General features: G+C 50.1%; 1 protein-coding gene across 2 annotated transcripts; it reads right to left on the bottom strand.

The window, feature by feature from the left end:
• Positions 1-2,241: 2,241 nt before the first annotated feature.
• LOC143516580 (suppressor of cytokine signaling 7-like) lies at positions 2,242-14,083 on the bottom strand. Of its 2 annotated transcripts, XM_077008277.1 has the most exons (10): positions 12,120-14,083; positions 11,622-11,674; positions 10,870-10,974; positions 8,941-9,042; positions 8,689-8,831; positions 8,206-8,374; positions 4,407-4,535; positions 3,567-3,702; positions 3,297-3,443; positions 2,242-2,992 (listed from the first exon to the last, which is right to left on the bottom strand). In XM_077008277.1, exons 1-9 carry the CDS (start codon positions 13,535-13,537, stop codon positions 3,323-3,325), a joined length of 2,376 nt encoding a protein of 791 aa, XP_076864392.1. In that variant the 5' UTR covers positions 13,538-14,083; the 3' UTR covers positions 2,242-2,992; positions 3,297-3,322. The 2 variants fall into 2 exon arrangements, with proteins under 2 accessions (XP_076864392.1, XP_076864393.1); XM_077008278.1 differs by lacking the exon at positions 10,870-10,974 and having other exon boundaries at positions 12,120-14,082.
• Between the last annotated feature and the right edge of the window lie 683 nt (positions 14,084-14,766).

Below are 14,766 nucleotides of genomic sequence, written 5' to 3'. Positions count from 1 at the left end.
GAGGGAGGGAGGGAGGGAGAGAGGGAGGGGTGAAACAGTGAGGATGAGGGAGCAATAGAGAGGGAGTAAGTGTAGCTCATCCTATCCTGGCAGAGCGATGGAGAGACAGACAGAAGGGAGGGCGAAGGGAGGAGTGGAGGACAGAGAATGAGGAAGTGAAGAGGTGTAATGTGTAGAAGAGTGATAATGGTGGGGGTGAGTCACAGAAACCGATGCTCCCCCAGCCCCAGCGGGGTGAAGTATTTATAAGCATCTCCCTGTAACCTTATTCCTCGTGTTCTTCTGTGCTTCTGTGATCAGGAAGGCTTGTACGTGTCCTAGACTACCTACACATTGGACAGATTTTTTTTCTTGTATATTGTTATATTAATTATTATGTATGGTGATGAATGTTATAGAAAATGTTGAATTTCTACTTTCTCAGACAGTACTTTTAAACATAGTGTGCAACCAAATGATGAAGTTTAAGGTCACACTTGGGGTCAAGGGTCTAAACAGGTAGAAGACAGGAATGGGGACGTGTTTCAGACAGAAGACCTGTACCCGGCAATAGCGAATTTCCCTAGGAGTGCAGAATTTATGTGCTTAAATAGGCTTTACTGGTACCAACATATATCTATGTTCGTAAATCATATGACTTTGTAACACATGACCAGCCCTCAAGGTATATAAGGACTGGCATTGTGAGAAATAAACTAAAGTGATTTTGGTGAAGTAACCATTCTGTGTGTGTGTGTTGCTTTCACTGACTGACACTTTCTGAGCGCTCGTAACTCCTCTTACAGAGAGACCCTGGTTATTGTGACGAAGAATTTCCACGACAGGAACTATTATAATTTTAGTATGAACTGTGCATGCTAATTCAACACTTGGTTTTTGTAGTACTCTGTATGGCATATGTGATTCCCATAAGGCTTATACAGACCCTTAGCAAAATTTTAACAGAGGCCAGTGTGTGTACTGCCCTGTGTGAAGCACAGAAACTATGGCTGTGTTCGAAATAGCCTACTGGTGTGCTGCTTGGGCCCCAGATCAGTATCCAGTATGCAGTATGTGAATAAAAAGAATTTTTCCAGTACGTGAAACATCCCCGAATGACATACTACTACCACAAAATACTCCAGTACGCTAACAGAGCTATCTTGGTGGTGTACTGCATCCCATCATGCAACGCTACGTTCACGTGACCCCGTAGTATGCTTTGCTTTTGTCGCATACTGGAAACTGTACTGCATACTACTACGAGGATCAGTATGCAGTATTCAGTATATACTGAGTGCAGTATGCAGTAGGCTATTTAGAACACTCTCTATGCCAAAAATGTAAGAACCCGATAAAGCGTTTAAAAAACATACAGCAAACAAAAAACTAATATTTGGTGGAAGCATCTCGTAGCTTATTATTGCACCAGCTTCACGCCAACACTTCTACGATGGACCATGTTCAGTTACTTTAGGGCCTCACTGCTGTCAAACTGTTTCTAACGGATTTGGCAAGTGTACAGTACAAGAACAGTACGAACAAAACATCAGTTTCTCTAAACCTACATCAATCTGGATGATGTTTACGTTTCTCAAAATGGTGATATTTTTGATGATAACATAAATGATATAGGACAGGCTGCTATCAAAGATGTTGGAAGATATATAAAATAAGACATATTTAATTCCTCCTCGTATAGACCGTTTTACTCAGTGTCTAGAGTAATTTAAATCAGGTACATGTGCACGAAGTGGGCATTATAAAAACACTCCGGCAAAGCTAAAAATAACTGCTCAAAAAGACAGCTTTTTGTACATTTTAGCAAATGTGTCTCAAATTACATGATCCGTTTGCGTTTTGGCATAGTGCGAGTAGGACAGCAGGTCTTCTCTTCTCCAAACACAGACCTGTCTCAACTCCCACTGCTGGCCTAGCTTTAACCTGGACCCCAGACACACCGCTAATACTGCTGCGGACGTGTGAACGCCTGCAGGTCGTGATCAGGCAGCAGCGACACGTGCTCCAGTGTCTGGATCCAGAACCGCGGCCACGTGCGCTCCGTCAAACAGAGGCCCCGCCTACTCCGTCCTCGCGCACGGCATCCGCAGTCTTGTTCTGATATGTCTGGGCAGGTTTTCTGTAGTTTTAACGTATGTTTAACTCATGGGAGACTTGCGTGTTGAAATCACATGCGCACCAGTAAATCGGGAGAGACAGAAAGGCCAAAAATACACTGAAGTCATTTTTTTTTTGCCACCAACTTGTTTTTATTTTTTTCTGTTGTGTCTGAGATGCATTGGGTGAGAACAGTCCTGCTACCCACAGAAACCACTGTGGCTTCAGCACAGATAAGATCCTTTAGCAGAGAGGATTTTTAATAGAGACGTGAACTCTGCAAAAGAATATAACATCTCCAAGCAGCCCCAAATAAGCCATACATACACTATGTACAAACACACACACACACACACACACACACACACACACACACACACACACACACACACACACACACACACACACCTTACCCTTTTACTGACCGTAAGATAACACAAGCAAGGGGAATCTCATATCTCATCAGACGGTTGAGATAGATCCCCGTCTGAAGGAATCAAACCTTCAGGCATACATATTAACCTCCCATTACCCTGCCAAAATGGGGCAGGGATTACTGAGACAGAGAAATGATCAAAAAGACAAGAGGCTCCAGCATCTGAAGGCCACCCCCTCTTGCCACGCCCTTCCCCTCTCTGGTTGCGTGTCCAGTCTACTGTTTCGGGCTCACTTATGAATATTCACGCAGTGCTGGGCCAAAGTCAAGCTGGTCTCCACGTCCCCGTCACCTCCACAGAGGAGGAAGGATCATCGTCTGAAACCAAGCTGTGCAGTGTAAATGCCCCAGGGAGGATTTATTAGAGTCCATCAGTAGTTGTCAGTTGTCTGTCTGTCACATTTAAGCTGAATCCAGTGTCCAGCCCTAACCACAGTAGCCATCCACAAAAATAAAGACCTATAAAGAAAATAGAGGTTAGTTTAAAAAAGGAGAAATATTAGACACTGGTATTTTAGAAACTCCTAGTCTTTTTCGTAAAATTTTTCAAAATTGCTTTTTGAAGCCAATATACAACACCTACCATTACCTTAAAGGTATATTAGATGCTACCTTTAAAGTTATAATAAATAAATGTACAATGATGCCTTTAATTTTGTTGATTACAAAAAAATGTCTAAACTGACTATAAGCAGGATTAACCTATTAGCTTTTGGTTAATCTCTAAGTGACCACCAGAGGGCGAAACATATCCATCACTTACTTTTTTATCCAGCGTTCTCTTTAATGCTACGTCTGGGGCTCTGCGTCCTGTGTGGCGCCACTGTCCCGCCCCAACTCTCTGATTGACAAGTACTTCTCCTCCTCAGGATCGTAGAAATAAAATTTTCGCAAATACAATATCAGTGGTCTAAAAGAGAGAAGAAAAAAGCCTACATTAGCAGAAATACTGCTAAGCAGATTATTGATTGAGCTTCATTTTACATAACCCCTAGTTGCGGGCCCTAAACGTGGGGGTGCGTGTGATCCGTACGTGGGGAGGGGGAGCTCCTGGATGTGGTCCACACGGACCAGCTGTCGGATGCAGAAGCGGCAGAGATGTTGCAGGGACTTGACACTACTGAACCGAGAGACTGGGTAGAGGAGCTGAACAGGGGTTGGGGGCAGGCCTGGGGGGTGAGGGAGGGGGGAGGGAGAGAGAGAGAGAGAGAGGGAAGGAGGGAGAGAGTGGGCAAGAGAGACAGAGAGAGGGGGAAAGATGGAGAGAGAAAGGGGGAGAGGGCCAAGAGAGAAAGAGGGAAGGGGAGAGAGAGAGAGAGAGAGAGACGTTGAGACATATATCATTTATGTCAGTTCAACAGACCTGACAAGCAGCACACCTATTACTTTAGCTATCTCCTTTTGTTAAAGACTTATTACAGACTTCCTTTCCCCTCTCATCTTCTTCTTAAACCCTGCACTTAAAGAGTTGGTCTAGAAGACCTCCAGCCTGAAAGCTGAACGTGCTTCCACCCACAAATTGGATTGGCTTCTGAATGATTTCTGCTTTCAAGGACTTCACAATGATCCTATTTACTGATGCGTGGTCCTGATTTAGTGGTAACCTTTAAAAATGAGGCACTTCATTTACATAACCTGCAAATACAATTCACCATTATGCCTTTAACTGAACAGCAGGACTGCAGACGAGTCTCAGATGTCTCATATTTCTTCAGAAGAAGAAATATGAGGAGGTTTCCACCTCTCGTTCTTCATTACCACATATCGCCTTACTCCGTCTTCATCTGGCAACCCAAGAGGGCTCCCCCAGCTCCTTCTAGACAGTTTCGTCCAGTAAGAATTTGATTTGTAAATAAATAAAAGCACAACTCACCAGGAACACGAGAGCGCAGGAAATACAGGAACCTGCCGTTCTTTGAGTGCATGATTGCCCTCTCGATGAACTCCACCACGGAATGGCAGCGATCCTCGAACTTGGGGTGACACCACAGACTAAACGTACCTGTGGGAACAGTTTCGCATTACACACACGCAGGCCACACGGTCCACAGGTGGTCCGAACGCAGTCCACGCGCGAGACCGGATAGCACCTGCACTCAAAAACGATGGCTTTTACTCGCTGGAGACAGCAAAAGGAGGAAGGACGAGTGTGTATGTCGACGTTATTATCAATTTCTAAGAGAATCAAGGCTCCCTGTTGAAAGCTGCATACAGCAGTAGACGTTAACAGGATGTTTGAGGCCTGTAACCTCCCCCTTCTTCACAGTAACATCTGCAAACACTGCTCAGGTTCTGCAGAACCGAATGCCTGTCTACTTTTCCCTTTGAATTAACAGCTTCATGAAAAAGATTTCTGTGTGTCTAGACATCAAAACTATACAAAAAGAGAGATGGTTTGACTAAAACTGGACAAGGCAAACATGAAAGCCCCACAATCTGAATGCAGGTTTGAAGATAAAATACTGTGCCAGCTTTGAAGAAAAGTCAAAACAGAACTGCAGTAAAACCTTCAAACTCACAGCAAGAACTACACAAGACATTGATGTGGAACAAACTGGTTAACAAATGGCTAAGAAATCTATGTTCTGTTGTGCAGGTCCTGGTCTGACTCCTAGCAACGATCAACCCCCACTGGCTGGAAAGCAATAGAACTGACAAACTATGCTGTGAGCAGCTAGCGCTCCCTCACACGTGCGATAAACCCCCCCGGAGAGTCGGGCGGCTGGCCATGGGGGCTGTGTGGTAAATACACACCTCACAGACACGGTCAGCCATCAGAAGCCATTTCAAAATGGGTCTTCCAAGCACCTGACGTGTCCTTACGGAAAGTGACTGTGCTCCAAGACACGCCCGCTGATGTCATACACATAAACGAGTCCCGGTCCCAGTCTGACGGGTCACCCGCGTGCTAAATGCGGTGGAAGATGACGTCGCACGGCTTTCAGTGACTTCTCTCTTTCCTCAGTACAGGTTCTGAAAGTCGCTCGATTTCAGAATCGATCGATTCTGAAAACTCTACTATGTCTGGTGGGAAATAAAAAAAACAAATAAACAAAAGAGGATCATGTCCTCGCTGAGCAGTCGGAAAACAGCTTTCAGAACCTTCGAGTCCATTACGTCTGTGGGCGGATGGTGGGAGCCATCTCCCTGGTATAAATCCACCTTCCCCATTAAAACCCAAACTCGTGTTCCCTATTAAAGGCTGAGGCAAACAGCAAAAGCCGGTCAAGCTCCAAGAGGCATCTAGTCAGTCTTCAGTGGAGGGTGATCATGCTTCTGTTTGAGTGTTTAGGAACATGCGTGCAGTGTCAGAGAGTGAACCTGTTCACAGAGCCCTCGCACTCCCAACACCCTGGAGCTATGTGCTAACTGCATCACAGGACCAAACAGACAAACCCCATCATCTGGAGATCACTAGCAACTCACACTTAATCACTAGCTCATCAAAAAAAAAGAAAGAAATAAAAAAAATACAAAACAGGAATCTACAATGTCACATGTTTGTCTCCATGTCCAGAACTATAATTAAACTAAAATTCAATTTTTCAATCTAAGGATTTTTTTTAATGAGAAACTAAAAAACAAAACAAAAGTCCTAACAGAGACTGAAAATGAAGGGATGAGAGTTGTTTCTGATTCTAACAGCTCAAAGAAAACAGGAAACATTCACAGCAGAAACAGCACAGTTCCGCTTTTTCAAACCATCAACCCAGGTGCCGACACGGGTGTGGGGAAGAAACTTCTCGTCTTATTTAACCAACAGCGCCGGTACTTTGAGTTCAAGCTAATTCCAGGTAATCACCCAGTATTCGAGCACTGTTGAAACCCTCTGTGAAGTGAATATAGTGTGAGACAGAACCACGTTCAAAACACAAGCACACACATCCCAGTCTTCTGGCTCTACAGCAGCTGCGCGTGTGGTTTGAGGTGAGGTGCTGGGTGGGTGTTGACGAAGACAGGGAAAGAAAAACCGTAAAAGAGACAGAAAAAGAGAAAGAAAGATGGATAAAAAGACAGAAAAAGAAAGACAACATAACAGAAAAGACAAAGGGGTCTAAATGAGAGGTTTGGGGAGGTGCATAAACGAAGAAATAAGGGCGAGAATCGTTTAGGCGAGCCTTGCAGTAGGAAGCTAACAAAAAGTCTGGAGTTGCTTTCAGACGGGCCTTTTGTATCCGGAGTCTGTCGCCCCTCAACGCGAGGGGCGAATATGCTTCAATGTCAGTAAAGTAGGCCATTATGAGTCTGAAGAACAGGAATAACAATCGAGCAGAGACGTTTGCCTGCTGGGCCGTCGCGATCGGCTGCTCGGCGCGATGATAGACAAACAAGGCAGCGGTGCGCTCGAGCGAGCGAGGGATCCGGCAGACGATGGAGGACCACGGCGGCGGAGGGTTTAGCGACACGATATTTAACGGCAACAGGGGGCGATCGTGACAAGAACGGAGCGGCCGCAGACACACAGGCTCCCAGAAGGATACGGATTGATAAGAAGCCCAGAAAAGGTCAATAGATAAGAGGACTGGCACCACAGCGATCGGCAGGGGCAGGCGTGGCCTGTACGACCGCGTCATCCCGCCGCACGCCGCCTTGTTCGGGAAAAAGATGAGCGCATAGCCGTGTGTGGTTGCCAGGAGCACTGACTCATGTGTCTGTATTGATTAATCTGACTGCTGACAGCCATGGTGGGATGATGAATTGTAACTATCGTACAGGGCCTTTCTAACTAGCGAACGCCTCCGGCCCCTGGAGTCGCACCGCACGGCAGGGGAGAGACCCCCTCAAATCTCCGCAGAAGCTGCTGCGAACCCTCACGGTTCCCGGCCGGCCGAGGTGGTCACCTGGCGTTTTTATTAGACGCAGCTGTCGGTATAGCAGCATTTTACAGGCGTCAACTATGAAAGTGATAAATGAGACGAAGGATGTCTAACGAATGCCAACAGATGGGCTTTGTGATTGTACACTTAGAAAATGCACCTGTGAGTCAAGAGAACTCGTAATGGGGTCAGATGTGGGTGTGTGTGTGTGTGTGTGTGTGTGTGTGTGTGTGTGTGTGTGTGTGTGTGTGTGTGTGTGTGTGTGTATGAGAGTGTTAGTGGTGTGTATTACCTCTGTAGTGGGTGTGTGTATATTACCTCTGTAAGGGGTGTGTGTGTGTATTACCTCTGTAGTGGGTGTGTGTATTACCTTTGTAGTGGGGGTGTATGTGTATATTACCTCTGTAAGGAGTGTGTGTGTGTGTGTGTGTGTGTATGTATTACCTCTGTAGTGCTCCATGCGGGTGTGTGTGTGTGTATTACCTATGTAGTGTGTGTGTGTGTGTGTGTATGTATTACTTCTGGAGTGCTCCAAGCGTGTGTGTGTGTGTGTGTATTACCTATGTAGTGTGTGTGTGTGTGTGTGTGTGTATTACCTCTGTAGTGTGTGTGTATGTGTGTGAGTGTGTATTACCTCTGTAGTGTGTGTGTATGTGTGTGTGTGTATTACCTCTGTAGTGCTCCATGCGTGTGTGTGTGTGTGTGTGTGTGTGTGTGTGTGTGTGTGTGTGTATTACATCTGTAGTGGGGGTGTGTGTGTGTGTGTGTCTGCGTGTATTACCTCTGTAGTGCTCCATGCGGGTGTGGTGTGTGTGTATGTATGTGTGTGTGTGTGTGTATGTGTGTGTGTATTACCTCTGTAGTGCTCCATGCGGGTGTGGTGCGTGATGCCCTGTGAGCGGAAGCTGAGACTGAGGATGTATCGCGGGTCTGAACTGTCTCGCACCAGGAACGAGCCGTCGGGTTTCCCCTTCAACTTCATCTCAGCGTCCTCCCAGTTCATGGGTCCCCAGTACCAGCCACACTGCGCAAACACACACACACACACACACAGACTTGTAAATGAAGTGCAGACGATAAGAGGAAGACTGCTTCATGGCAGCAGAGAGTCAGACTGTAACAGAGAGCAGTTTCATGTCTGATAAGGACTCAGTAATGATCACGGTGAGATCGTACCAATAACACAGACGTCCAGCCCCTTTACGGACACAAGAAGGGAAGTTTAGACAGAGAACAAGAAATTAAAAGAAGAGTGAGAAGGGGAGGGGGAAGGGTAGAGAGAGGGAGGGATGAAGGGAGAGAGAGAGAGGGAGGGAGGGAGAGGAAGGAAAGTCTCACCTTCTCTAGCTCTCTGAGACTTGTAGCGAAGCTGCTGGCGTCCGGTCTGCTCAGCGGACACAGCAGGGGGCGCTGTTCCTGCACAGCCGACTGGCCGTCGGGCAGGACCTGGCCAGGCCGCGGGACACCGCGCAGAAAGGTATCTGCAGCAAAGGTGAGTGAAAACATCGGCAGCTGTTAGACACCGAAACCTGAGGGAGCACAGCGTTATTTTCCCGCGCTAATGCAGAGCTGCTCCGAGCTGAACGTTACCGTTGAGGCTGAGACTGTGTTGCATGGCGGAGTGGGCGGGCGGAGGAGGGCGGAGCGGGAGAGACTGCAGGGACGCGGCGGGCGGAGGTCCCCCGAAGTCGTCTGTGAACAGAGAGACGAACATCTCATGACTTCACGTCGTGGACACAAGGCTGCCGCACCACTCCACGTACCCTACCAACGATTCATCCCCCTACCCGGGCCCGGAGTGGGACACTTTTTCAGCCCGGGAGTTTCATGCCTAAATCCAGCCCAAAATTATTTCCCCCTCCCATTCGGCCCAAACTAGAGATTGACATGAGCCGGCCCATCGGGAATCTTCCCGAATCTCCCGATTAGTCACTCTGGCTCTGCCCTCTCCCCAAACCCACCTCCCAGAACCCCACGGAGGGCAAAGGTTCGGCCATCCCTGCCCCCACATGACCCGCGCGGACGTCGGTTTAGCTAACGGGTTCCGGTTAACAAGTGTCACCGGTTTGACTTTCTCCACCGGTCCAACATGCCTCGTCGGCTAATTATTCAAGCCTACATGAAATGGGTCAGGGGATTCAGAGCAGGAAAAGTCAAAAGAACACACAGATCGCGAGGTTCTGTGTCACGGCGGGGAGACACGGCGCAGGGCCCGGTGCCGGGGAGCTGACGGCGCATGCGGACTCCGCGCGTGGAACCAAACAGAAGACGCACGAGCGAGCAGGACATCGGGCGTCCAACCCAACTGAGCCTGCGGGGACATATTTGGGGTACGAATTTCCGAAGCTTCCTTTAAAACGGCAGCACCTCCGGTCACAGAGGAGCAAAGACAGACTCGCACGCCGAAGTCCCAAATGTAGCTCCAAGAACAGGGTTGTTACAAAAATGTAGTAGTAACCTGCCCTCTGTTCTGAGTCAAGGCTCCTCGTGAAGGTACATATGCGTGTACGTGGCTCCTCGTGCGTGTGTGCGTGTGTGTTCGTGTGTTCGTGATGTGAGAAAATTCTCGTGAATCTTTCCCCGTGTGTGACTCAGTCCTGCACAGGCCGTAACACTCCTGACTGAATGCTGTTTATAACACACACACACACACACACACACACACACACACACACACCCCAAAGCTGCATCAAAGGGCCAGTCTCCACTGAAGCGAGAGGGGCTAATCTGAGGAACTTGCACAACGTCCTGTGTGTGTGTGTGTGTGTGTGTGTGTGTGTGTGTGTGTGTGTGTCCCCGCCACCCCCACCTGACTGTTCACGCAAGGTACCTCGCAAAAAAAAAATAATAAAAAGACATCGAGAAGAGCTGCGGAACAAAGGGAAGGGAAGCACAATAACAGAAGTGTGAAAGTGGCTTCTGGTTTCCTCCCTCTGATTCACCGGTCCGTGGGCGGCCCCCCCGGAACAGAGCGACACACTTTATCCAAACGCATCACGAAGCCCAACCAGCCCGGCTGCGGTCGGCAACGCTGCAGTTACGCAGGTCTTCGTTCACCGCCGGCAGCCCAACAGAGCGTGTTTGACTGACACCTCACGACATGCTCTTCTGGCCTGCACAAGGGCGAAACCCACAACACCTACAGACACAAAACACCACTCCGTGGCCTTTGATGTTTTTGTCAAAAGGTGTGCACGAACACACTTGGCCAACGTTGCAAAAAATATATATAAATAAATAAAAAACACGGACGAGGGCTCGTGGGTGACAAAACCTCTGCAGTTTCCAGCGTATTCGTGTGGAAAATGTTGAACAGGCCAGCAGTTAAAACGCATGAGCCACCATCAAAAAAACAGCAAGGGGAGGAAATGAGAGGCGGAAGAGAAACCAGGCCAGAGAAGAAGAGAAAGAGGGAGAGCAAGAGAAATAGGAAGGGGAAGAAGAGTGGAGAGAGGTGAAGAGAAGGAGAGGAGAGAGAGAGAAGGATGAGAAGGAGGAAGAGAAAGAGGAGAGAAGTACCCAGCAGGCTGAAGCTTCTCCTGGGAGGAGGAGGAGGAGTAGGCGGGCGAAGAGAGTTTGCCCCCCTGCGAGAAATATCCACATCAACCAGGGACACAGTCTCACCTAGACCCGAGAGAGAGACACACATGTGAACGTGTTAACCCCCTTCCTTAACCCGCCTCTCTGCTTTGAAGGACTTCGTGATGATTGAACACTGTCGGACAGAAGGGGGAGTCGACACGCCAAGCAACGAGTGTGAATCTGATATTAATATGTGTTTCACAACACAGTTCCTGCACATTAATCTTGTAGACTCGTTAACAAATGCGGTTTTCAGGTCTAGAGTGATGCCTATTTTTAAAACGATCATGTTACGATCGTCCCCTCTCACTCTCACCTAATGTTTCTGAAGAAAAAAAAACATTTCTATCACGCCCTTTCAGTGTCCTTGCAGTCCCCGCCGTGAAATACCTCTGACCTACAAAACTGACTCCGCCCCTGCGAGGAGGCCACTCCCTTGCGAAGAGGCCACGCCCTCCCACCTGGCTCTGAGAAGTCCTCACAATGTCGCCCCACCCCTGCCGAAGGTGACACTAAGGCTAAGCAAAGCGCCCGGAGGTGCGGTTACACACACCTGAAAGGCCCGAAAAGGTGCAGGCGTAACCGCACGAGCGTTTGGCAGCTGTTCACACAGAGGCCGACACCTGTACCTGAGCCCGCGATCACATGTGAATAAACAGGACGAACAGAAGTGAACAGGATAAACTTACCAGTGAAAGGGACAGGGGAGTAGGCACTTTGAGGTCTGGCGTGCTGCGGCCGGCTGCAGAAACACAGAAAAGTGATGATGATGATGATGATGATGAGTTGAAAAGACAGAGAGAGAGAACAGGGAAGAAGTGGGTCTCCCATGTGTCATGTTCTCCCATGTTCTGGTCGGACACACCTACCAAACCCGGCCAGTGACGGGACGGGTGGAGTCAGGTGGGCCCGAGTACCAAAACAACCGCGAAGGCCCCCCAGGAGACGTGGTGCTCAACCCTGACCCCAGCTCACCGCGTGGGCCATTAGAGCCGTGACACACAACCACCAGTCTGAGGAAGCGAGCTCTCGCCGAGCGGCCCGGTTTAACTACGCGCTACAACCCCGATCTCAAACGGGTCACAGTAACAGGTGCACACTGGCATCATCTTTAGAAATAAACAATCGACAGGAAACGGTAAAGAAGAAAAGAAAACACAAAGAACCAAACAGAGGAGCCGTCTGACCTGCCGGGGTCGGTCTCCAGGCTGGAGGAGCCCCACACGTCCAGGAGACTGCCACCGGACGACGTGGACGAGGTCAGGGAGGGCCGCTTGTCCGTCCCGTGGCCCACGCTGCTGCTGCTCCCGCTGCTCTTGGTGCGAAACAGTTTGCTCAGACACACTTTAAACGAGCCCTTCCTGGACTTCGCCCGCCCGGCCCTGTGGGCGTCCGGCCCACCGCAGGCCGCCAGGGCCATGGGGGAGCCCACGTGCTTGGGCGTCGGGGGGCGGCTGAGAGGGGCGGAGGCGCCTGGCGCGTCCTGCGGGTGCGTGGACGGGTCGGCGAGGGGTCTGGGGGCCGGGCCGCCGGGCTCGGAGGCGGCCAGGCCGGGTCGGGGGTTGCAGCAGTCTTCCTCCGTGAAACGATGGACCTGCCGCATCAGGCCGCCGAGGGAATTCCCGGCGCCGCCCTGCTGGCCGAAAGCCTGCGCGACGGGGCCACACTTCAGTCCATCTCCCTGGCACACGGCCGGGCTCAGCTCACCGACTTCCTCCGTGCCCAAACCCTCCAACACCAGCAGGGCGTCGCTGGTCTCGCTCGGGTCCTCCCCGGGGTGAGCTCCAGCGGAGGTCAGCACGCTCTGACAGGAGCAGAGAGGGATGTCCCCGTCCTTCCGTAAAACATCAGAACCCTGTCCCAGCTCCCCGAGACGCCTGGCCAAGGTGAGGACGGGGTCCTGGACGCGAGGGTCCGTAGCGCTCGAGGGCTTGTGAGCGTCAGTTGTGCCGAAGTGAAGGGTCTTGTCCCCTAAAGGTGGCCATTCCAGAGTATCCGAGATTAGGCGATGCCTCTGACACAACCCGTCCTGACCCTCGTTCACCTCCACGGTACCAAGTTTGAGGACGGGATTCCACGCGAACCTCCGCATCGCGCGTCTCTGCTGCGCATCGGCGCCGTAGTTCGTAGCGTCCCCGGCGGCGCCGTGCGCCAAACCGACCCCACCGACGTCCTGCTTGTCGGACTCGCGCACCTGAAAGCCGGGCTGCTCCAGGCCGCATTCCAGAACCCTGTCTCCGGGCCGGAGGAGGTTCTGGAACACCATGAGCTGCGCCCGCGAACCTTTAGCCGCGCCGTGCGGGAACACGGGGAACTCGGGGGGCGGAGGCGCGTGAGACGTCGCGGCTCCATCCGGCGTCCCCGGGCCGCCGTCCTGCTGCGACCCGCTCAGCGCAGCCGTGTCCGGGCCTGCGGTCGGGTCGCCCTGATCGAACTCGAACCCGTTGGCGATGTTGTGTCGATGATGCCCCAACACCGTTTTCCCAAATCCGGAAATTGCTCCGCCGCCCGACAGCAAATTCTCATCATCCAAACGGTCGTATTGCGCCGCGGAAACAAAGCGCATCAACACGAAATCGGGAGACGCATCTCGCGCGTTAGTCATTATTCCGGTCCGGTCCGGTCCACAACGACGTCGCTCTTCGGCCTTTTGTTTTCCTCGCCCTAGAACCGATCCGTGCTGAAGGTAAACATCACTGGGCTATGCGGAGCAAAGCCATCTTAAGCCCTGCACGTCTCCTCGGCTATCTCCAGCAAACATCTCGTGAAGATCAATAATTCGGGACGGTTCTTTGTTGCGGGGGGCTCGGTTCCGTGTCGGAGGAGGATGTGAGCGGTGCTGCTGCGCCACCACATCGATGCTCGGGTCCCGTCTTCTCTCCCAGGCCGGCAAACCGAGCGCCTGGTGCCGTAGAATAAAGCCCGAGGCTCCCGTGTCTGCTCCGCTCACAAACCCCACCCGCTTCGTCGGATTACTTCCGCGAATCCTGCGCGTGCTGGCCCGCTTCACAACCAGAACCAGCGAGGAGGGAGGGATGTGTCACTAGCGCTCGCGCCCCGTCTAGTGTGTAAAGGTAGATGTGTCACTAGCGCTCGCGCCCCGTCTCGCGTGCACCCACGGAACCGGTAGTGAAGCCCAAACGGAACCACGGGCCACGTTGAGCCATTTTGCACGGACAGTATTTGCACTCCACGAAAATAGGGCCATGCATTTTGTTAAATTAAAGGAGTAGTTTTTAAACGCTTTCATTATTTTTAATTCAAAATAATTAATTCCTTAACACGATAAAACCTTTACAACAAATTTCGGTACATTAATTTGTATAGATATGTATGGCATGTAGGTACGTAATAATTTTGGTAATAAACGTAGTGTATGATCAACTAAACGTCAATTGCTGTATTAATCTTGAATTTCCTCAATCTTTTGGACGTCAGTTTAACTTTTCTGCAAAAAGGAAAATATTTTGTGATTTTTTTGTGGACACGATAAAACAAAAAAAAAATTAACTCCATTTAAATTTTGAGAATTTAATCTTGCACCCTCGCGTCACCTGTATAAATATTACTCTTGTGGCCACACACACACGGGTCTCTGCACTCAAAAGCTGTATAACCTAACCTACCTCCAGATACGTACTGAGACATGACTTCCATTTAATTCCACTGGTTGTGTGTCAACTCTTGTGAAAATGCCACACCTGGACCGGACCTCCAGGCGGCACCTGTTCCACCTTATAAATGTCAGGCTCATCTTTTCACTCAACACCATTTTACTGTCTCTCCGTCATCAGAAAATGAACTTCATTATAGGTCGGTGGTCACCAACAAAAC

The sequence above is a fragment of the Brachyhypopomus gauderio genome, chromosome 6 (assembly GCF_052324685.1).
Source record: "Brachyhypopomus gauderio isolate BG-103 chromosome 6, BGAUD_0.2, whole genome shotgun sequence".
Taxonomy (NCBI): domain Eukaryota; kingdom Metazoa; phylum Chordata; class Actinopteri; order Gymnotiformes; family Hypopomidae; genus Brachyhypopomus; species Brachyhypopomus gauderio.
The sequence above is the reverse complement of the archived record's forward strand: the minus strand, read 5'-3'. Positions and strand labels throughout refer to the sequence as shown.